The sequence below is a fragment of the Tinamus guttatus genome, unplaced genomic scaffold (assembly GCF_059628265.1).
Source record: "Tinamus guttatus ecotype Peru unplaced genomic scaffold, ASM5962826v1 Tinamus_guttatus_pri_ptg000674l, whole genome shotgun sequence".
Taxonomy (NCBI): Eukaryota; Metazoa; Chordata; class Aves; order Tinamiformes; family Tinamidae; genus Tinamus; species Tinamus guttatus.
Genome location: NW_028289208.1, coordinates 3,100,055 through 3,121,713, shown reverse-complemented (window position 1 = coordinate 3,121,713; position 21,659 = coordinate 3,100,055). Strand labels below are relative to the sequence as shown.

Below are 21,659 nucleotides of genomic sequence, written 5' to 3'. Positions count from 1 at the left end.
GTGATAACTGTCACTTCACTGCTTAAATATGGGGAATAGTGTTTCAAATATAATCCGGTGTTCCCTAAAGGATGTGCTATGCAGGGACAAACTCCCAGTTTATTAATTGCCTAAGCCCTGCCAGCTTACAGACACTTCATTTACACACTCTGCTTGAAGCCTGGCCTTTCTGAGAAGCAATTTTGGGGCGATTTCCATGTTTTAATGTTGTTCCTGTCCCTTGGTGTTAATTGGCTCGGCGCGCGTGCCCAGTGTCGCGGGGGGACGCAGGTGATGCTGCAGGAAAGCCTTGGGGCTGCGGCCGCCCCGGGGGCGGTGGTGGCAGCAGTGGCAGCAGCAGGGCTCGAGGTTTACCCGGAACGCGTTAGCTCCGCAGGCGCTGAGCTGCCATCGCAAGAGCAATTGATATTCTGAAAGGCAGGGGGAAACTGCGGCGGCACTGGCTGCTGGTGCTGTTAGAGGCCTCATACAGCCCCCCTGTGGCCACTGCTTTGTGAAGCAATTGGGCTGTCAAAAACCACTTCGGAATAGCCTCTGTTTTGTGAAAACTGCTTCCTGCCTCGAAACGCCGGCTACGGCCCTGTTGCACTTGAGAAAGCTGCCAAGAACACCAGCAGCCTGCGGTGGTAACGCACGTTGCAGTTATCGGGTTGCAGGGTGGGATGTGGGGTGCCCGTCCTCGCAGGAGGCTGCAGGGACGATGCTGCGGGGTGGCACTGGGGCTCTGCCTGCAGGGACAGTGCTGCCTGGTGGCATTGCATCGGTGCGTACAGGAGCAAGGCCTGTGTTCGCCACCCTGCCTGCCGCTCCGCACTGCTGCAGGAGCTTCTCGGGAAAAGCTGCTTCTCTCCTTCATTCCTGCCTGCCCCCACATTCTGTAACTGCCCTGGTCCCCTCAGCTACCCAGGTCAGCTCATGCCCGCTCGCGTAGCGGCACTTGCTGCGACGTTACTTTGTGATTCTAGGCACAAATGGCCAAAGTCTGGCACTGCCCTGGGCCTCGCTGTGCATTTTGCTCCAAGACACTTTCTCTCTTTAGAGGCTTCTGCCTCAACTTTATTTCAGGTCAGGCGGACACACACGGCGCGCTCGGGAGCTACCGCCCTTCGCCGCCCGCGGCCACAGCGGGAGATGGGCGGAGGCCGCGGGACGTTCGGGGCCTCGGGCCTCGCCTTGCAACGGGCGCCGCGGCCCCGCCCCGCCCCGCCCCGCGCCGCCCATTGGGCCCCGGAGCGCCCGCCGCGGCCGCTGGCCAATCAGAGCTGCGCTCATCGCTGACGTAGCGCGGGACCGACTCCCGGGAAAGTTTGAAATCGGCGCGGCGGGCGCGGCGGGCCTGCGGCATGGACGGCGCGGGGCAGCGCGGCCCGGAGCCGGGGCCGTGCGAGCAGGAGCGCGCGGGGCAGCGCGGCCCGGAGCCGGGGCCGGGGCCGGGGCCGGGGCCGGGGCCGGGGCCGTGCGTCCCTGAGCCGGGGCCGTGCGTCCCTGAGCCGGGGCCGTGCGAGCAAGAGCGCCCGGGGCAGCGCGGCCCAGGTAGGGGCGCCCTTCCCCGAGAGGGGCCGGCGGCTCGCCGAGGCGGCTCCGGGGGGCGCGGGGGAGTCCCGGAGCGGCTGTTCGGTGCTTTGGCAACAACCGTAGAGAGCCCCTTTTGGAGCGGGGTGAATCCCCTGGAGGAGAGAGCGAGCAGCCAAATAGCAGCAGTTCCTTCCGCAGCGGGTGCGCGGATTTTGTGCTGAGTGGAAATTCTTTGGGAAGAGAGAAGTGAGTGATGATCGGGTTGAACTAACCCCCTTGGGGCTGCCTTCCCCCAGGTGTGCCCGAGGAAGATGACGATGCCTGCAGTGACTATGGGAGTCCCTGCAGTGACTATGGGAGTCGCGACAAGCCAGGAACCACTTTAGGAAGGACTGTGCCAGATGGGAATGTGCTTTTTCCAGATATTTTTCAAACTGATAATCTTTTGTTTTATGAGAGATTTAAAGCTTATCAGGACTACATTTTGGGTAAGTAATTTCTTGGTAAGAAAGAATGCATACACATGTTTCTTGTAGTGACTTTTAGCATGATCCACTTTAAACAGATGCAATTCTGTATGTTTCAGCAAGATCCAGATAATAATTAGGACTTGAAAGAATCTAGTGTCCTGACCATCATTTGTCAGATTACCCTGCCATAAATTGAGCTGTTCTAACTGAAGGACAGGGAGCCAATGGCTTTAGTATAAGTAAATCTGAGTGACTGACAGGCCGAGTTGCAAATGCTGGATTCTGTGCCTTGTTTTAGGTCGTCTCACTAGCATTTTTTCCCGTATGTAGGAACACTGTGCAGGTTGAGACACACCTTGTCTGCTTAACAGCACAGGCACCGAGAAATCCTCAGTATGTGGGAGGTTGAGGCTGGATCTCTTGCTCCTTCACAGAGGTGTAAAGCTAGTGACATCCCCCAGTTCTCCCCATGCTGAGAGACAGCAACAGGGCTGGCAGCCATGAGCAGAGCAGGACGCAGTCCAGTTTTGGACATGATAGAGGGATGATATAGCTTGGTTGAACTTTTTTTTTCAACAGTACGGAAGACTTTATTTTATTGCATTAGATGTGCTATCTTCAATTTCTTTTCAGCTGACTGCAAAGCTTCTGAGGTGAAAGAATTCACAGCTGAGTACCTGGAGAAGGTCCTGGAGCCGGCAGGGTGGCAGGCAATCTGGCGCACTAATGTTTTCGAGGTGCTGGTTGAGGTAAGCAGAATGCACATTTGCAGCCCCTTGTCTCCAAGCATTATTTACTTCTCTGTTAACAGGCAGCTTAGTTATCTTTAAAGTTTATAAGCTGATAGAAAATAGTATCTAGTTCCTATCTTCTTGCCAGCAATGTCTAGTGCAATAGAGCTCTCTTTAAAGGCAGCCTTGCTTTGAAACCCAGTGTCTTATACGTCAGTGCTTTTCCTTCACCTCCAAGCATAAGGTTGGAGCTCATGATCTGATACCAGCATGCACAAGAGGCTGCTATTCCAGTGAGGCACTGCTGCTCAGAAACAGCTCTTCAGGGCTGTGGCATATGGTGCAACTTCAAGCAGAGTAGATTGTCTAATTTTGGCTTTGTTTCATTTCTTAGTCTTGGAATTCACCTGTCTGCTGTTTAAAAAATGCTTTTGGTACTGAATTATAATGTTGATAGTGAGCAGAAAAATTATATTTTTCTTTGGTTCACAAACCCTAAAATGAATGGTGTTGGGTTGCTTGCGAGTACGCTGGAAAACGAGCCTCAGATGAGTCTATGGTAACCGTAAGAATTTATTTGATTGAGTCTGGTGATACTGCTTTTTGCCCATTTAAAAACAAGTAGCAACAACAAATATAGAATAGAGGAGTGGCTTTTGGGTATTACGATGGACTTGAGCAATGTTTGCAATGTGGAAGCGTCCTGCACGCATGGGTGTGAGTAGCTTAATCTGGGGGTTATCACTTTGGTTCAATAGTTTGCTGCACTGTGCGAAGTGTGTTGGTTTGGGGGGGGCAGCTGTGTTTCCAATAACGCCCGGGGCCTGAACGCGCTGTTTTAGCCTCCTCAGCTGTGCCCACGGGTCTGTGCAGAGGTGCCTGTTCCAACAGGTGCTTGACGTGGAGTGCTCGGCTCTGAAGGCGCTCGTGCGCTGCGGCGAGCCGCTGCTGTGCGAGTCGCGGGTTAGCAGCTTCACGGCGGAGAGCGTGCGGGAGCTCCTGGAGCTCAAGGAGCATCAGATACCCCTGCAGGAGCTCTGGGTTGTGTACGATGAGTCGGGAGAGTTTGACCAGACGGCGCTGGCCATAGAGCATGTCAGGTAGGAAAAGCTCAAGGCTTACTTTTTGTCACACTTTTCTACGTTCTGGGAGTATGTGTTTGGTGCCCTTCTCAGTGGGCTTTGGTGGTCATGCTGGCAGCCAGGCAGGTCCAGCTTTCCAAAGCACATCTGCTGCCTGCTACCATGAGGGCTCCAAGGACTGTTCACCCCCAGGTAATCAGTTAGGCACCAGACGGACCTTCCTGGAGCTTATGGCCATGCTGCTTTCAGTGTCAAAAGGGAAACAATAAGTAGTCATTTCTCTCCCTCCCTTGTTCCATGCCCCAGCTTGGGCTGTATCACCTTGCTGGCTCTAGTGTTCTTTTCTATAACCATATTGGATTTTTTCACCCTTTTGTCTCATTGCGTTCTTTTCCTGTGCTTTGCTTCCTCCCCTAAATATGCTCATTCTTCAGCTGTCTTCACATCTTACCCTGCTTTTTTTCTCCATCATCTCTGTCTCTCCCCCCTCTCCCCTTGCTTCTGTGCTATGCACTGTTTGAAAACTGCTCACAAATGGGCAGGAGGACCAGACTGATAAACTGAAGTAGGAGGAAGAGCCACCACCTGCAACATGGGCAGCGTTTCCAAAGTGGCTGGTGCAGCAAGAGAGGGGGAGAAGAATCCCATCCTGTGAGGAGGCTTCGTGCTGTGTTCAGCATTGCTCTGTAGCGGAGATGGAAGCTTGAACGATGAATATGATGAACTTGCTCCAGACTCTAGGGGCAGTTTAGCTGAAGGGTGAACGACCAAACCCAAAGAGTGTCTGTATCTCTGGTATCTCTAGGGTGCAAGTGTTCTTTCCAAAGCCCACTTTTAGTTGTTCAGTGTGTTTTAGTGAAAGTCAGGGGCACTCAGACTGTAATAAATTACAAAATTCAGAAAGACAAAACTATATCTAGTAAAATAGTTCATGAGAGAGGGCTTTTTGTGTGCTCAGCAGTCTCAGCAGAATTGAATGGGGAGTGATATTTTGAGCTCAGTTCTTGTGGTTATATTCCTGTTTCAAGTTCTGTTTCTGCTCAGGTAAATGTGGCTTCCCTGGTGTGTGTTTAAATGCTTACTTTGTTTCAAAAGGTTCTTTTACAAGTGCATTTGGAGGACTTGGGATGAGGAAGAGGAGGATGATTTTGATTACTTTGTACGATGTGTTGAGCCTCGACTGAGACTGTAAGTGCAACCTTTTCGCTAGGTAAAACCCCAGGTAAAGGTGATGTGAAAATAGTAACTGCGCAATTTCAAAGAAAGCCGTTTATTAGTAAATCAAATCAAGTCTGTTCTAGCAGCAGTCGCTGTCTGATGCTCCAAATTTGTGTGCAGAGAGAGGGCAGCTGAGGCCGCCGCTTCATTTCTGAATCACCCGGTTTCCCTTTTGATCCTTAACGTTCCATCAGGTGGCGCTCCGGATCCAGCTATAACCTCAGCTTGCAGGCGAGCGCCCTGCAAGCACAAGCAATCCTAACTAGGGCTGCCCTGGGATGCTCTGGTGCCTTTGGGCGTAGAATAAGAACAGGAATGGAGCAGAATGTAAGCAAAAACTTGACCAAAAAAAAAAAAAGAGGGAGGAAGGTATGTGTTTCTTTTCACAGTGGGATTAGTTGGCATTAGCTTTTCCAAAGGTGCGTTTGTAATGCCATCCATCCATACGGACTGATGCGGTGCCCAGGGAAGCAATCTGGTTATATTTCGAGGGCGCTAAACTACAGTGCACCATGAAACATGCCTTGAGCAAATAATTGAACAGCAATTCCCGCTGGAAATTGTTCCAAAGATTTGATGCCGTAGCTGTTCTATTATGTTTTTCTTTAGAGCTATTGTTTGATCCGTGCTCCTTGTGTATTGTAACTTATTGTGAGTATCCAAAAGCTTATGTCATTCATATACAGGTCTGATGCTGCTATGATGCTGCAGAATTGCATTAGTGAATATTTAACTCCGACCTGTCACTTAAAATATAGTGTTAAATCTCAAGGTGCTTTATGAATGGAAGTAGTATCATTACATGTACAGTAAAGATGACTATGGGCCTCCCTTTCAAACAGGGCATACGTGACATCTTAGCCCTCTGATATGCCTGGGATTTTTCCTGAGATCATGCAAATTGGGGGGAAGATACATATGGAAATCATGCGTTAGGGAGGTGTTTATACTTCAGGGTCCCTAGCAAATAGTTATTCTGTAATCATGTGTCAAGACATGGTGAGTTTGTTATTTTTTAAGGTAGCATGTGGCCTTACATTGGAGTAGAAGTTTTTCTTAGTGAGAATCCAAAATACTTAAAAGTCTTCAAGCAAAAAATAAATGTTTTCCTTTCTCATTCTCCCTGGTTTGATGTAAAGCCTGTGCTCTAAACTGTGATGTTGTTGGTGCTATCCTGTGTTGTGATCTATGCACTGACATGACAACTCATAGATAACATTCATCTCCAATGTATGGAAACACATGATGCTTTAAGCTTTTCAGGTCTCTGGTGAGCACTGTTTTGATTGAAACAGATAACATCCTTATGCTGCACATCAGCCTGTACTAGTCTGTTGAGGCACATAAAACTGTATGAAACATTTCACCGAAGCTTGGGGAAAAAAGTTTAATGCACTTTCAGAGCGACAAGCCCTAAAAGGACTATATATTTCAGGGCCGAATTGCATACAACATCCACTATCCTTTTGAGTATTTTATACTTCTATATTTCTATGAATTATTTTGCTCTTAGTCATCCTGAATTCACTTACTATTGCTTCTAACAACCTCATTGCCAAAATTTTGTGAGGCTTTTCTGACCCTGTATACCTTGTTTATCACAATTGCATAAATGTTTACTGCTCTCACTGCAGACTATATTGCTCTTCATAGCATCCTGTAAATGTATCCTGTGAAGAACCTCTGAAAGTGGAGAGAATGTCTTAGCCCATATTTCATTTAGTGTCCTGAGCAGAGCTATTCATGCTACATTCAATTGCTTTCCTATAAAATTTGGTGGTGGGAGTTATTTCAGTCTTGTTTTATTTGTACTGTTAATTATTGTCCAGCTTTTTCGTAGTGACCTTCATTGGTGCTGCACGATTGGCCTTGGAGTTCTTGGCACTGTCTAGCAGATGACTTTATCTTTCTGACTTTGGCAATGCAACTTCAGGCTGGAATCTTCTGCCCTGCAATTTCCTTTGTACATCCCTCTTGGAAAACATATTATGTAGTGGTCACCTCTTCATCCAGTCCTGATACTATCTGTCTTATTCATTATCTTGAATAATTTCTTTCTTTTGACCAAGTAGGTCAGATTGTTTTTAGTGGAGACTTCACTTTATTTTTTTTTAATTAGCACATAACTGCCTCTTTTTTTTTCTCTAATACATGCTTAAGAATAGATTATTTTTTATCTGGTTAACTGCTAAATCTCACTTTTTGTAGTTATATTTGTGTTTTTTAGAATAAGTTTTTCATCATTTTGTCATCTTTCAGTGTGGGTGGGTAACTTCTTAGAGATAAGGTTTGTGTGTATCTGTGTTCAGATTTTTTTGGTTCTGCTGTTTTCAAGAAGGTTGAACTATGTTGCTAGAGACTGCAGACAATTTTGACTGAAGTTTTGATCCAAAGCTCCTTAGGTTCTCTGTGGGTTTCTACTCAATCCTTTCAGCTTGAGAATTTGAGAAGTACTGACTCCTTGCTCTGAATTGCAGGCACTACGACATCCTTGAGCATCGTGTTCCCTCCGGGCTTGTGGCTGATTACCAAAACTTGCTGTCTCAGTGTGAGGAGCTCTACGGGAAGTTTTTAGACTTGAGGAGCAGCATGTCAAGCAATGATTCAGACTCAGAAGTAGAAAACGTTTCCATGGTGGAAGGCCTAAAACTATATGAGAAGATAGAGCACTTAAAACAAAAGCTAAAATTAATTGAGAATCCTCTTTTGAGGTACTTACTGGGTTTGTGTAATGAGGAGAGACCATATGGGAAAATACGTGCAAAAATGTTCTTTCCTGAAGGAAGAACTGATGGTTTTGTTGCTCTTGTTCTAGGTATGTGTTTGGTTACCAAAAATACAGTGGTCTTCAGGCTAAAGGACTGAGACCAGCAGGTACCAAGATCACTCATGTTGTGTCCTCAACCATGATGGCAAGTCTGTTGCAGTCCTTGATAAGGGATAAACTTTGTCCTGAATCTTATGGTGAAGAACTAGAAATACAGGTTGGTAACAGTTGTTGTCTGTCACCCAATACTTTTCTCCTTGAAACAATGTGGAAGAGTAACTTTATCCTGTTACCAGATGTTACATTCATGCCATATTGATTTTTGTTAATTAGACTGGAAGGTATACATTTTGATACATTTGTCTTCCAAATACTCAATACAACCTGTTTCCTTCCTGTACATAGGCAATAATAAAATATATCTCCAGAATATAAACATTCTGTAATGAAATGTGGAGATAATATTTATATATATATTCTTTATAATATTTTTTACTTAAAATCATCTGTCTACATCTCTTGCTGATTCTAGTAACGATGATCTAGGGTTGGATTGCTGTGGATTCCTTGGGGCCAAATGAAATTGCTTGCTGTGTTCTTGTCAAGCTTACGAATTACAGATGGGCCCAACTATGCCAGAAGGGAGGATCCAGATTGATTTTTTTGGGGGAGACTATAAATCAAATTGAGTTGACAATTGAAACATTCTCTTACTCTGTGTAACCTGAAAATTGCTTGGGAGCAATGAACATGCAGTTTTCTGTACCATTTGTTGTCTTTCAAAACAGAATGCCCTAATGATATTTGTGAGGGATGGCAGTACCTCTTTAAGTACTGAAACCTTTTATAAGAAAAGGACCGTGCAGACCTCGTATCTGCCACTGCAGCATTTAAGTTCTATTTTGGAGCAAAGGATTAGGTCAGTTTTTAGGCTAACTCAAACCTGATTGCTGAGGGTTTTTTTGTGTTTTTGCTTTTCTTTGTTATGCATTTCTCTGGTGCCTCAGGTGACTTGCCCTGAATCACAAATCAGATGTTCACCTGGAGCCCAGGCACACTGAGGTCTTTTCCTGTGCATCTGCTTTTCAGTCTGGCTCTCTGCCCCATCTTTCTCATGGGGGAGCAGACATAAACATCAAACAAATGTTTTAAGGCTGATTATGTCCAGAGAGTGTGCTGTAATTCTTGAATTCAAAGAAGAAATGGTTATTGGTGCCTTTAAAAAGGATTTATTTTAAACAAAAGCAGCAACACTGAACTGAAAAGAATCTCTAAGACATAAATATAAGCTATGCTTGTAACAGTTTTCAGGAGTTGTTGTTGTTTTTCTTTTATAGTTTCATAGTGATCCACTGGCAGCTGTAAATGCCTGCTATGAAGGAGACACTGTCATCATCTGCCCTGGTCGTTACGTTGTAGATGGTGTGTTCTGCATTGCTGATTCAATTGAACTAGAAGGTAGGGGCTTTCTAGCATAAGTCTGAAAACCGTGTAAAATGTGTGTCCTAAAAGAGAGAGGCTTTGCAGAAAGTGCTTGGTGGGTTTTGTGTCAGGTTTTGTTGTTGCTTTTGTCTTTTTTTTTTTTTTTTTTATGGGGATATTCTTCTGGTTCTGTTTTACTTGCCTTAATCTCCTTCCAAGGAATACTCTCAGACTGGATGCCACCACAATGCTGGTGAATACAGAATGCAAAAGGCCAAATGCTACTGGGATTTTGTTTATGGCACTTGTTGCATGTTGTGTGTGTGTGTGGGCTGCCAGTGTGGATTTGTGCTGTTATGTGAAGTGCATGGACTCAGAAGGGTGCTAATGATTTGACATCTGCATTTATTTTGTAGAAACTACATATGTAACTGCTTCTGTCTCTCAAAACACTACTGTGTGCTTGGATTTAAAAGAAATACATGTGCTTTGTTTGGGATACATGGCCATCTTGTCACATTTCTCGAATTCTGGTAATTGCTCAGCTTTAGGCATGCTCCCTGTTAGCAGTTTACCAAACAGCTTCAAGTGAAGATTACAGCTTGCAGTGTAATAGGCCATATATCACTGTGGGCATAGTACAGCTGTTCAGACACTTCAGCTATATTTTTTCACCTTCATCTTGTCAATTTTCCTTAATGGGAAGATGGCTGGGAGCTTAATTTCCTGCTGTTCGGGGCTATATTTTTCTTGTCCTCTCTGTATTATGAGCATTACTTCTCAGCCTTCTTTTGTATGTTTTACTTATACAAACAGGAGTGCTGCAGGATCTCAGCCTGTTTTATTTCTCCATGAGAATGGTGCTACTGTGAGGTGCTGCTGAGTGGTGTTTGTGGCAACTGCTTTTCTAGCTTTGCAGAAGCAGAAATACCAGTGGCGAAGCAGCACAGCTATTAAAGGATGAGCTGCTCTATTTTTAAAGAGCAGAGAATATAAATAAGTATCTTTAGCCGGAGCCACTTGAATAATGAACTTAAATCAAGGCATTTAATCTCTTTATATGGACTTCTCTTAGAGAAATTTTTATAGCAGTAGTAGCAGCTGAAAACGTTTGAAGTAGGAGCATCAAGGGAAACTTTGGTGGCACTAATCCGAACAGTGGCTGTTTAGGTAGCTTTCTTAGCATGAAGGGGTGACTCATCAAAGGTGTCATGTCACTTTGCTTAGTAGAGCTTTAATACTGACTTGCACAGTGAATAGAAAGTATTAAGGTTGAAAGTATGAGGATTAGTAAGTCAGGGATAAATAACTTAGAAGAACTGAGTAAGGTTTAAGCGCAGGAAAATCATGGTAAGGGTTTAGCACTTGATGGAAGCAGTTTAGCAAAGACACCCCAGAACAACTCTTCCGCTTCTACAGTGAGTTGGGAACCTGTCATCAACCTGTTTGGTAGCAGTGATGAGTTTTAGAGCACGGCCACTGCCTTTAGCTGCTGCGGGGTTGCTTAGTGCTCAGGAAGGTCCTGACTAGGCTGTGTGCTGAGCACCCCTTGAGGGGTCCTTGTCACCTGCTTCCTGCTCCAGCTGCTGCTGCAGGTGTTGCATGTTAAGCAAGCTAGCAGTGTGGTTACAAGATCTCCAGGCAGCCTGTAAGATGTTATTCCTGCAGCCTGTAAGACGTTATTCCTGAAGCCTTTGCCTTACATAACAATTCTGGTTCTGCAGCAGTCTGCAGCTGAGCTGGATCTGCCACTTGCTGTCCCCCTGTGCTCTCCTATTACCTACCAGCAATAAATTGCCCCTTGCAGACTCCCTAGGGGTGACCATAAATCAGCAGTGGTGGAAACAAAATTCTAGATAGTGTAACATGCTGAAGTATCAGTCATGTAATGACTTTAAATCTGCTGTCTTTAAAAACTTTCTGCCAACTCTTTTTCAAAAGCTTTTTATTTTTTTAACTTTTCTTGCACATAAGAGTGTTTATGTACTTGTTTTATTTATGTACTTGGTTACCCTGCTCAGGCATTTCTTAGCTGAGTTCATGTGCATTTTCAGAAAATGATAGGAGTCATGCTGCTTTAGTAGACATTGCATTATTGCCTTTCTTATCATGATTCTTGTCTGTGACAAGCAATAGCAGCTCTACATGCTCATAAATTTCACTATAAGTGGTTGAATGCTGACAGCTGTGGATGGCTTCCTAAATCAGTGTTGGCATATGCTTGTGCAAGTTTGTTATTAATCTGGAAGCCCATGTAAGAGGGACACATTAGTTTTGACCCAAGTTTCATTTACACATGGAAGCTGAGTGAATCCTATTAACACCATGAAGTGCTGGAGCTTCTGCCCTGTCCTAGGGAACTCGTGTGCACCTACTAAGCACCTAACTGTTACCTGTTTTTCTTAAACTTGTGTCCTCTGCTTTAAGGCTATGGTTTGCCAGATGATGTCGTGATAGAAAAGCGAGGGAAAGGAGACAACTTTGTTGACTGTACAGGAGCCGATATAAAGATCTCCAATGTGAAGCTAGTCCAGCATGATGCTGTGGAGGGGGTTGTAAGTAAGTAGTAAAAGCGCTTTGACCTTTTTGTGAAGCTTTCATAATTTACTGATAGAATTAAAGCTGGGATCCACTATTAGAGTTTACCAAAATGTAGTGGAGGAGAACTGTAAAGGTATAAATATCGAGGCTTGACTTTTTAAAATTTATTTTTAACGCGTATAATCTGGAGATCAAAAATAACTTCCCTGTGTACTTTAAAGCTGTTGTGGCTCTCAAGCTATATTCTTGCTTGAGTAAGACTATTTGACCTATTTTTTCTGCTGCTAAGGCTACCTGACTGTGCTGCAGAGCCTATTCCAAACTGCCTGCAAAAGGAAATTTCTCCTTACAAAAGAACTCCCTTGGCAATATTTAGCTTCAGCTGAACCAGCCAGCTCCCCATTCCTCAGGCAGTGTAGATGATTGATTGCTGGTAACATGTCCAACCTGAGGTCCAAATAAAGCTGTTTGCAGCGAGTTTATTGGCCACAGCCTTCTGTCCTTATCGAATGTGCTAATTAATGTCCAAGAGACACTTTGTTCCATACTTGTTAAAAATAGTTACTAACAGCTATATGGGTATTTAATTTTAGTTCAAAAGTCTCTTAGGGAAATGAAGAAAAGAATTTTTGTTGTCACTTAAACAGTCTCCCCCATCCCAGGAAGAAGAACCTTAAGAGAAATTCAGCTAGTGCTCCTTTGCAGTAGCATTTCTGTTTATATGAGAAAAATAGTTTGTGTCCCAAGTATTCTAAGCAAATCAGTAAAATAAATCAAGTTAAAGTTGATAAAATTAAAACAGGAATTTTTAAAAAATACTGTAAAAATGCTGTAAGTTCATCTCTGTAGGGAAGGTCTGCCTCTGCATAGCTGATTCAGTTCACAATATTGGTTGTGTATGCAGATGTTCACCATGGGAAGACCACCCTGGAGAACTGCGTCCTGCAGTGTGAGACCACAGGCATAACGGTGCGGACAGCAGCCGAGCTGGTGATGAAGAAATCGGATCTGTACGGTGCGAAGGTAGGAACAAGGTCTTAATTCTGTCTTCATTCCTGAAGTAAAACAAAGACTGCTGCTGGGAAGTAATACAGTCAGTAAAGGGAGGAGAAAACCTTCAAATTTGCTTGACAGCTACATTCTGACTTTGACATCCCTGGAATCACTCTCCAAGGCTCATGTGAGTATCTCCTGCTGGAGTATCTCATGCTGACTTGTGGGTGATGCTGTATGAGAATCACAAAGTCACAAGTGACATCTGTGACATAATGGTTGCTACATTGTTGGATTATTTGATGTCCTGCAATACCTTGAAAATTACTTTTTCTTGCCTACAAATATTGCTTTTCATTAAATTGTATATCTGTTCAGCAAATGAACGGCCCTTTTTGAACATCTTACACATTGATCCTTACAGAAGGCTGATAAACACAAATTCAAACTCTGATAGAACATTTTGAAGAAAGATGGGGCTTTGGGTGTTTAGGTGGATGACAAAATAGCCAGCAAATGCTGCAAGGCTGTGCAGCTGCTCTTCACCAGCGGTGGCACCGAGTGGTGGCAATAGCGTTGTCCAAAGGGCCTTCAGCCTCGGCCGTGCGCTCATCGAGCTAGTTACCATTCCAGCTTCAGGGCTTTGTTAACATGGTTTTACACTGTGCAACTGGAAGAGGAGCATAAAGATCCCCAATGGAGTTGTCAAATTCTGCTGGAAGTGTGCCTGAACTGCCAACAACTTTATCTTGCAGGGTGCTGGTGTGGAAATTTATCCAGGTAGTACGTGCACCCTGTTAGACAACGGCATACACCACTGCAAGGAGGGAATCCTTATAAAGGTCAGTTGCAGGCAGACTGTGCTTGTAAAAGATCATAGTTACTAGGATGGATGGAAATAACTTGTGTTTAGGTGGCCTTGTGGATGTCCTGTCCTTATGGGCAGAACTCATATTTGTCACACGTGATGATGGTGCTTGTTTTTTGCCTGGGAATCTAAATCTGACTAAAACTGTAGAAGTTTGCATTCCTTTCACTGCATGTAACACCTTGGATTCCTCTCTCTGCTCTAGAACTTCCTAGATGAGAATTATGACATCCCCAAGATAACCATGGTCAATAACATGATTCATAATAATGAAGGGTATGGAGTGGTCCTGGTTAAACCAATGATCCCATCTGATGTAAACGATTTTTCAGCAGTAAAAAGAGAAGGTATGTTTGCCTGGGGTTTGGATTGTGTAATTCATAAGAAGGTCTCAAATTTCCTAATAATGTCTAGATTGATTTAGCCAGATATCATAACTTTCAGATTACTGGCATTTCCCAAATGATGATCTTGACACAGACAAATACTGTAGATGTCTGTGCACCATGCTGTTTTCTGACCATGCTCTATGTGCACTTCTGATTTAAATCCCTTAAATATCTTTGCCCCTGAGTAGGCAGAGCCTGGGTGGCTGGTGGCCTCATTGGATCATACAGCAAGAGGGATCAGCAAGAAATTAGATACGAGGGTCATCTGAAATGGATTTTCTTTTTCCTGGTCATTCCCTCCTTGGTTTTCTCTTTGTGCCCCAGAGCTGGGGCATTGTTCCCTGCAGCATGTAACATGACGTTTGTATTCCCCATATTATGTCTTAGTCAGGAAGACTCTTGAGTGCACAACAGTTTTCTTTAATCAATTGGCCCATTGAAGTCATCACATGATTAAAAAACCCTTATCCTTAAACATCATAAGCTGTATTTGGAATGTGTGTCTGTCACTAAATAGTTAAGATTGAAAAGAAAGCGTTAAGATTGGTGGGTGTGGGGGGTTTGTGTGAAATTCCAGGGCTGTTTTGCATGATCAGTGCTAACATTCTCATTGTTTTCTGACTTAGGGAATGCAGAGGCTCACACTGGCAGTGAGGGTGCCTGTGTAGAGGCCCTCAGACGCGAAGAGCTACCTGGATGTATCACTGCTGATTTGGAGCGTTACGAGCAAGATCTGATTGCTGAGCAAGCTGAAAGCAATTATGAAATTGCAAACGAACTTGGTGCCACTTCTGCAAAGAAGAGCCAGATGCACAAGAAAAGGCTGAGTAAACTGGGAATCACAGAAGCTGATGACAACTTAATGTCACAGGAAATGTTTGTTTCTATTGTGGACAACCAGTTCAAATGGAATGGGAAAGGGAGCTTTGGTACCTTTCTTTTCTGACTGTCCTCACTCTTAATGGCTTGGCAGTGTAAGATTTGCACAGCTATTAATATCACTGCTGCTTTGCAAGAGGTTGGTCTGTTTCATCTGCCTTCCATTATGTTATTAAAATGTGATAAGTATTTTTTAGCAGTTTATATATTGCATGTGGAAATCTTGCTTCCTTGCTGCAAATATGAACAGCATGGTGGACAAAAAAGCAGAACCCTAATAGGGAAACCCTGCATGGAGTCTGCCAGTTTACATGCTTGTCCTTTGCTGGCTGAATGATTTTTTTGAGTGTATTTATTTAACCTGTAAATATAAAAAAAACTTTAAAAAAAAAAAAAAGTCTACCATGGAAGAATGGACAAAAAAATGCAGCAGCTAATTATAAATTTCCCTTTTTTCTTTAAGCACAGCTAACCTGCAGCTGATTCCTCTTGGAAATTGGCTGAATTCTTCATTTTGCACATTAAACAGAAGCTAATGAAATGCTCTTCTTTAGGAAATGTAGTGCTTGGCTGCTGTGTTTTATACTTGAAGGATTTTCTAGCAACTTCAGCACTTAGATCATTCAGTGTTCTGCCTCCACATGCCAGGTGGAGACTTCCAGCAGCTAACGAGGTCTGTGTCCTTTCCCCTGGGGAGGACAGTGTTTAACTGAATTCCACTCATCTGAATAAAGAGACATTGAAGTAGATGCATTTATCTCCTTATATCTGAATCTGCCCACTGCTGAAACGTGCAGAATTTGATGGGAGATAGCAGCACTGCTCAGTCCTTGCTGATCATGCTTGTTTTGAAAATGCCAGGAATTACTAAGCCATCCATATGGGACACCTTATTCCCAGTTTGAAGAATACTTCAAATTTGGTTTGCTTGGAGAGCTTAAGAGAAGTTAACCTTTTATTTTTAATGCTAAGAAACACTTTTATAATTGTCTTCATCTTCACAGTAGGATTTTTTTGGCCTTATCACTCTTACAGCAGCCACATTTTTCTGTGGATATGTGGTGATTAAGTCATAAGTCTGTCATTTCATGCTTTAGTAAACCAGAAATATAAAGCTAAATTGGTCCACACAGTGGTGGTTATATTCACCTGGATTATGGGAGAATTGCATTCAAATCTATTCCAATAAATATCTGATTATTTATGCAATATAGCTCAAGTGAGAGACTTCAGGTAGCCAAGGGTTTGGCTGGTGGTGTGAGGGGTTTGATTTGAACAATACAAGAATGTGAAGGGGAATCAGATCTGAAGGTAAGTTTAAAGTGAATGGGGGACAGGAAAAAATGCAGCCAGAGAGAACGCTTTTTAACATGTTTCTCTGAAATTTCACTCTTAACTAATTGCCCTTAGCTGACAAAATACCTTACAAATACACACTCAGGTGAGCTTGGTCTTTAAAAACTACCTTAATGCTTGCTCTGCATGTAATCTAGAAGGTTTTTTAGCAAAGAAGGTTAAGATCTAAGTGGCCATTCTCAGAACACCTCTGAGGATTTTAGTTATTGGCTTGTATTGTTGTTCCTAGCAATTTCTAGGAAGTATGTTTAAAGTTTGTTATACTGTTTTCACCAGAGAGGAGCCAGACCAATAGGGGTCCAAAGAAGAAAAAAACAAAACGTGAAAGCTCAGCTGAACAGCTCAGCCTCTGGAGCAAAGGAGAAAAAAAGTGTGATGAGAACTAATCCAAGACCCATTAAAAGAGGGATTTATGCTCTAATGTGCCAGTTTCTTATTAGGAAGACTAAAATAAATCTAGCCTTTGTCCTTTATTACATGAAATTAGATGATATGATGTCTATGCATCTCGTCAAAGTGATAATTAGGTACTACGCTGCAGCAGCACTGCCAGGAGCAGCATCTTATTGTGTCGGAAAAGGTTTTTTCCAGCGCAAAGGTATCCTGCCAGCTGCCTGGGGGGTTTAGCAGAATGTTTTGCCTTATATTCTGCTGAAAGTAATTAGTTAGGCTTGTGTTTGCAAGCACAGAATTTAAGTGAAAAAAGGGTTGAAATACAAAAAGTGCACTAACACTGGCGGGTTTTCATGTTTTATAGGCTAGACTTAGCTTCTGCATGGTGTAATTTAGAGGAATGAGGTGCAAACTTTTTGCTCTATCTACTTACTGATGAAGTGCAACCACCATTCACAAAATTTCTGAGAATAAGGAACACACTTGTTTAAAATCCATTGACTGATGAACATGCTTTTTATAAGTCCATAAATTGTAATAACCATGCTGGTAGCCACTGCAGTTTAGAGATTATATGTTCTGAGCTTTTAAATTTTGACACACATGATTCTGGATTATCTAGCTCCTTTCTAATAGAAAGACTGCCTGGTTTTCAAGACTGGATTGTGATTTCTTAAACTTTTTGGTGTACCTTTAGGTCTGATTTTTATAGCAATAAATGAGCTAGGTTGGGACAGGAGCATTTGTGGTAATACAGACAGAAGGTGTTGATCCTCCTCTACAAGGAGGAAAGCTGGGCAGGAGCTCTGTGCCTGTTCTTACACCTATCAACAGTACAGTTTTGCAGAAAGCCAGCAGTAAATCCTCCACTCTCCCTGCCTCCTGTATGGGGAGGTGTGAGCGTTGTGATAAAGGGGGAATTTTATAGACAGCACAGAAGTTGACAGGCCAGAACCCACAAGGTTCCTTGGCTGATGACTGTGTGGGCAACCAAATGTACATTTAGATTTGCCTGGCATAGATACATGCGAACGGGGAGAATAAAGCTGTAGCCGGGGCAGTTGCAGCAGTTCAGTTCTCATTAGCTGCTCCAGCAGCCTGTGCCATAGGTTGATGCTGTAGCTCACACTGTTCCCTGGGCTGCAGGGCTACATGGTTAGAGGTGTCCAAGTTAGCGGTTTTACAGCTGCAGACGTGCTCTCAGGGTAGGTGTCACAGTGACACTTGGCCTGTAAACAGCGCTAACTGCTGCCATTAAAAGCTAGTGCCGCTGGTGAGGATGTTAGAGCAGGTTTTGTGGTCTGCAGACTGCAGTCCCGGAGTCACTAGCACTGTGTGAGGCTATTTTTGCTAAACTGTATGATTATGCAAAAACCTTTGTAGTTTTGAAATATATTTACTCTATAAGATGAAGGAAAATTCAGGATGTTCTTCAGGTGAATGCAGTGCTAGCCCATGTGCTACAGGTGGAACAGTTTCCTGTCCCAGAGCAGATGCATCAGAGTAATGACATGCCATGGCTGTTAGAAATTTGTAGTGGAAATGCAATTGCTTGCTTTATTCCTACCAGTATGTCTGTTCTGCATGTGCAGCCAGCAAAGCACGCATCTGTCCCATGCTACAGAGTCTTGTGCATTTTTATCTGCACATGGGATGTGATTCCATAAACAGCCCGTGTTGCCGCTGCCCGAGCCGTCTGCACAGGCACTTACTGCGGCCGGTTTCCTTGGCAACTGGCAGAGGCTCCTGTAAGCGAGCGCGGGGATGGCGGCAGCTCCGTGTCCTCTTGCGTCCCGCTCTTGCCTGCGTGGGAAGGAGGCCGCTGCGCCGTCTGCACAGCAGCAGTTCACACCTCACCCGAACGGGCGCCCTGGGCAGCCGAGCTCCGCGTGCTTGCGCATCCCCTGCCCAAGGGCTGTGCTGCTTTCCCGGCCTCACAGGGACAGACTGAGAGCCCTGAGCCACGGTCTCCCCACAAACCAAAGCAGGATGTGGGGAATACAGATGTTTTGCTTTGCATGAGCACACAGCTAAACAGGCCAAGGAGCTTTTGAGGAACAGCCCCAGCAACTTCTCCTGCATAGAGGATGGGCACATCTACCTAAAGAGAGCACAAATGCTTGTCTTGATGGCTTACTACCTCTACTCCACCTCATCTACTTCTTTCTGTTAAAAAAGCTGGCCAAAATTATTAAGTTTTGAAGTTTCCTGTTGAATAATTACAGAAAACCCCGCTGTTCCAAATACTTGGGCCTTTTATTGTTGTGCTTTTGCCAGCGTGATAGTAAGTCAGTTATTCCTGCTTCACTCTGTCCCCTGGCCAGTTTCTGTTTTGCGCCAGTATTTTGCTTTGTATCTCATGGTGATGTGGGTGTTCTGACAGAGCCAGGGTTGAAGGACCTGGCGAAAGCTTTTTGAGACCTTGAACAGATGCTGTTTGTTGGTTAATGTCCATCTACTCTGAACAAGTTCCCTCTCAACAGTACGGCAGGGTATTAGCTTGCTAGATGTTACAACATAGTCTAGGCAGACGTGTCACTTATTGCTGCTTTATTTATAGAAAATGGCAATAATAGCTTCTTGGAAAGGCAAAAAGAATATATTATCATCTCTTGGCTAATCGGGAGGCAGTTTATTCTCTTCTTTCCTATAGAATTATTTTAACAAAAGAAAAAAAAAGGCTAAACTTTATTCTTGGAATTTAAATGTACTTTACAAGGACAGTTTTTACAGAAACTGAGAAAATTACATTGGCAACTTATTACTCCTACTCTTGCTATCAATACATGCCCACAGATCAGTGTTAAAAGCCTTTATATTTCAGGTTATTTCCTTTTTTGTTCTTATTGGAATCCAGTGATGTGTTAACTTCTTAATTATTGGGCTGTCTATTTCACATCTATCTCATATTTCACTCACCATGTCACCCTCCCCTAGGAAAATGTATTTTAGTCTCAAGAATGTCCTTCAACTACTTTCCTGAATGCAAAGGCCAATAATTTATTCAGGCCTTTAGCAACATTAGCCTCATCTGTCACTATTACTGCATTCATGTCCCTTAATGACCCTGTTAACTTTTTTTTCCTCCAGATAGTTGCTTCTTTTTCATGTTTATCTTTATTCATTTTGAAACGTATCCTTTCTGTTTGCATTTTGATGAATTTTCTTATCATTCCTGAAGCAGTCAACGAGCTGTGATCACCATTAGCAGTAACAGATTTTACCATCTTTTCAACACTTCTTAACAGGTCAGTTTTTTGGAATCAAACCATCAGCTGTAACTAGGAATAGATTTTTCCTTTTTTTATAATCACAGCATTTTCTGCCCCCCTGCCTTTTTTCTTTAAACTCAGATTTGTCAGCAAAAATATAAAAATTTCTTAGTGCGGGTTTAAATGGATGAAGCATTTACTTGTAGCAAATCCAAAAGGCTGCCAATTATACCTACCCACATAACCTGTTCTTTAAGTGCTCTGAAAATTGACTTCAGGCCTCTTAGTCTTATTCTGGCATATGAAGGCAACTCATAAACTGGATTTTTTTATTTCCCAAACAAATGGAATTTTTAAATCTTCATTGGGAAAACAGGAGCAAAAAACCAAACATTTTCAGTGGTGTAGATCACTTTTTTTTTAAATTTCTCCTGAATAATCTCACTATCAAGTTTCTGCTTTAATGCCTGTTAAACTTGCTTCAGCTGGGAAGCATGAATAGTTTTTTTGAACTTGTGTGGTAAGCTTAGAGCTTTGTCAGTAAAATTACTATAATATCTCCTGCCATCTGTCACTATCTCTTCTCTCAGATTCATCTCCTGTTATAGGGTTGAATTTAACTGTTAGCATGAAAAAGAGCATTATCATTGCCCGTTTTGCTGTTCAGCCACAGTGTCAAGGAAAAAAGAACATGACATAAGTTTCTTGGGGGGGTTTGTGTTTTTAAATTTCAGTAGAAACTTGCCTAATAATACCAAGTGGCATAATAATCTTTGGAGTATTCTGGATTTTGGGGTTGCTGTTGGTGGTGTCTCTTGCCACAGTCAGATGAGCGTGTGCTGAAGAACTGCCTTGGACTTGCTTGTCCTGGTCCTGGCTGTCGAGGACGCTCCTGTGCTGGTACCAGGCCAGCTCCCATCAGTCACGACATTTAGTTTAGCTGGCTCCTTTCAGTGCCCCAAGGGCAGGATCAGTTGTTGTCAGCTCAACTACATACCCAACATTGCTGCAGAATTAGTTTCTAACTCAGTGAAGCTTTTTTGCTTAAAAAAATAGTAGTTGCTAGACACTTCTTTAAGATGTAATTTTGTGTTAATTTAAAAGCAAATAGACAAATATATATTGAAATATTAAAAATGACATTATTTGAGGGCAAGAATCTTTCACAATACTGGGCTAATGTATTTTCTAGAAAAGAGATTATAGTTAAGCAAGCGCACTTTCTATGGAGGCATGGACAAACATTGTGCTGCTTTATTTGGCTTGAATAACCTTTCTGTGATGTTTGCATAATTCTGCAGTATTCATGTCTGGGAACATTAAGAATCAAAGCATGTGCCTTTTGCCTTAACACTGGCTTCATTCATGTCTTTTATGCTGGCATCCAGGAGCCTCTTTGGAGGGCTTAAATAGCTATAGTCTGAGCTATAAGTCACTGGAGAAGAAATGGAGACAAGCAAATGAATATTTAATAAACTCCTAGAGGTTGTAAGTGTGTGGAAATAATTCTGTAGGCACTTACTGCTGTGCCTTCAGGAGCTAATGAGACCCTCATCACTATTCACCATCTATGCCGCAAGGACTGATCACAATGCAGCGAGGTTGCTGTTTATTTCACTTAAAGTACCCTATGAATCAGTCTCTCACATCCATCTGCTACTTTTAATGTAAACACACAAATATATATACATATATATATATATATTTTACAGTAAGTTCTACAAATTCTGTTCATTTGTTCCTCCAACAAATGCAGCCAATAATGATTTCCTTGATCATGAATCCTCCCATAAAGCAGAACAGAAACCTGGTTCAAAATCAAC

The 21,659-nt window shown here is 43.2% G+C and overlaps 1 protein-coding gene across 1 annotated transcript; it reads left to right on the top strand.

Moving 5' to 3' along the window:
• The first annotated feature begins 1,343 nt into the window (after positions 1-1,343).
• On the top strand, positions 1,344-14,942 carry SHCBP1 (SHC binding and spindle associated 1). Its single transcript, XM_088536492.1, has 13 exons — positions 1,344-1,410; positions 1,812-2,003; positions 2,619-2,734; positions 3,608-3,816; positions 4,894-4,986; positions 7,494-7,727; positions 7,832-8,000; positions 9,121-9,241; positions 11,633-11,764; positions 12,651-12,769; positions 13,495-13,581; positions 13,813-13,954; positions 14,623-14,942. The coding sequence occupies exons 1-13, from the start codon at positions 1,344-1,346 to the stop codon at positions 14,940-14,942; spliced, it is 2,001 nt and encodes a 666-aa protein (XP_088392618.1).
• Positions 14,943-21,659: the final 6,717 nt, after the last annotated feature.

What these genes read in the sequence shown, in the direction of transcription:
- SHCBP1 (XM_088536492.1), top strand. Translation starts at nt 1,344, where the DNA reads ATGGACGGCGCGGGGCAGCGCGGCCCGGAGCCGGGGCCGTGCGAGCAG. An exon ending in TTTTCGAGGTGCTGGTTGAG is followed by an intron (nt 2,735 to 3,607) that starts GTAAGCAGAATG and finishes CTGTTCCAACAG; the next exon opens with GTGCTTGACGTGGAGTGCTC. An exon ending in AGGAGGGAATCCTTATAAAG is followed by an intron (nt 13,582 to 13,812) that starts GTCAGTTGCAGG and finishes TCTCTGCTCTAG; the next exon opens with AACTTCCTAGATGAGAATTA.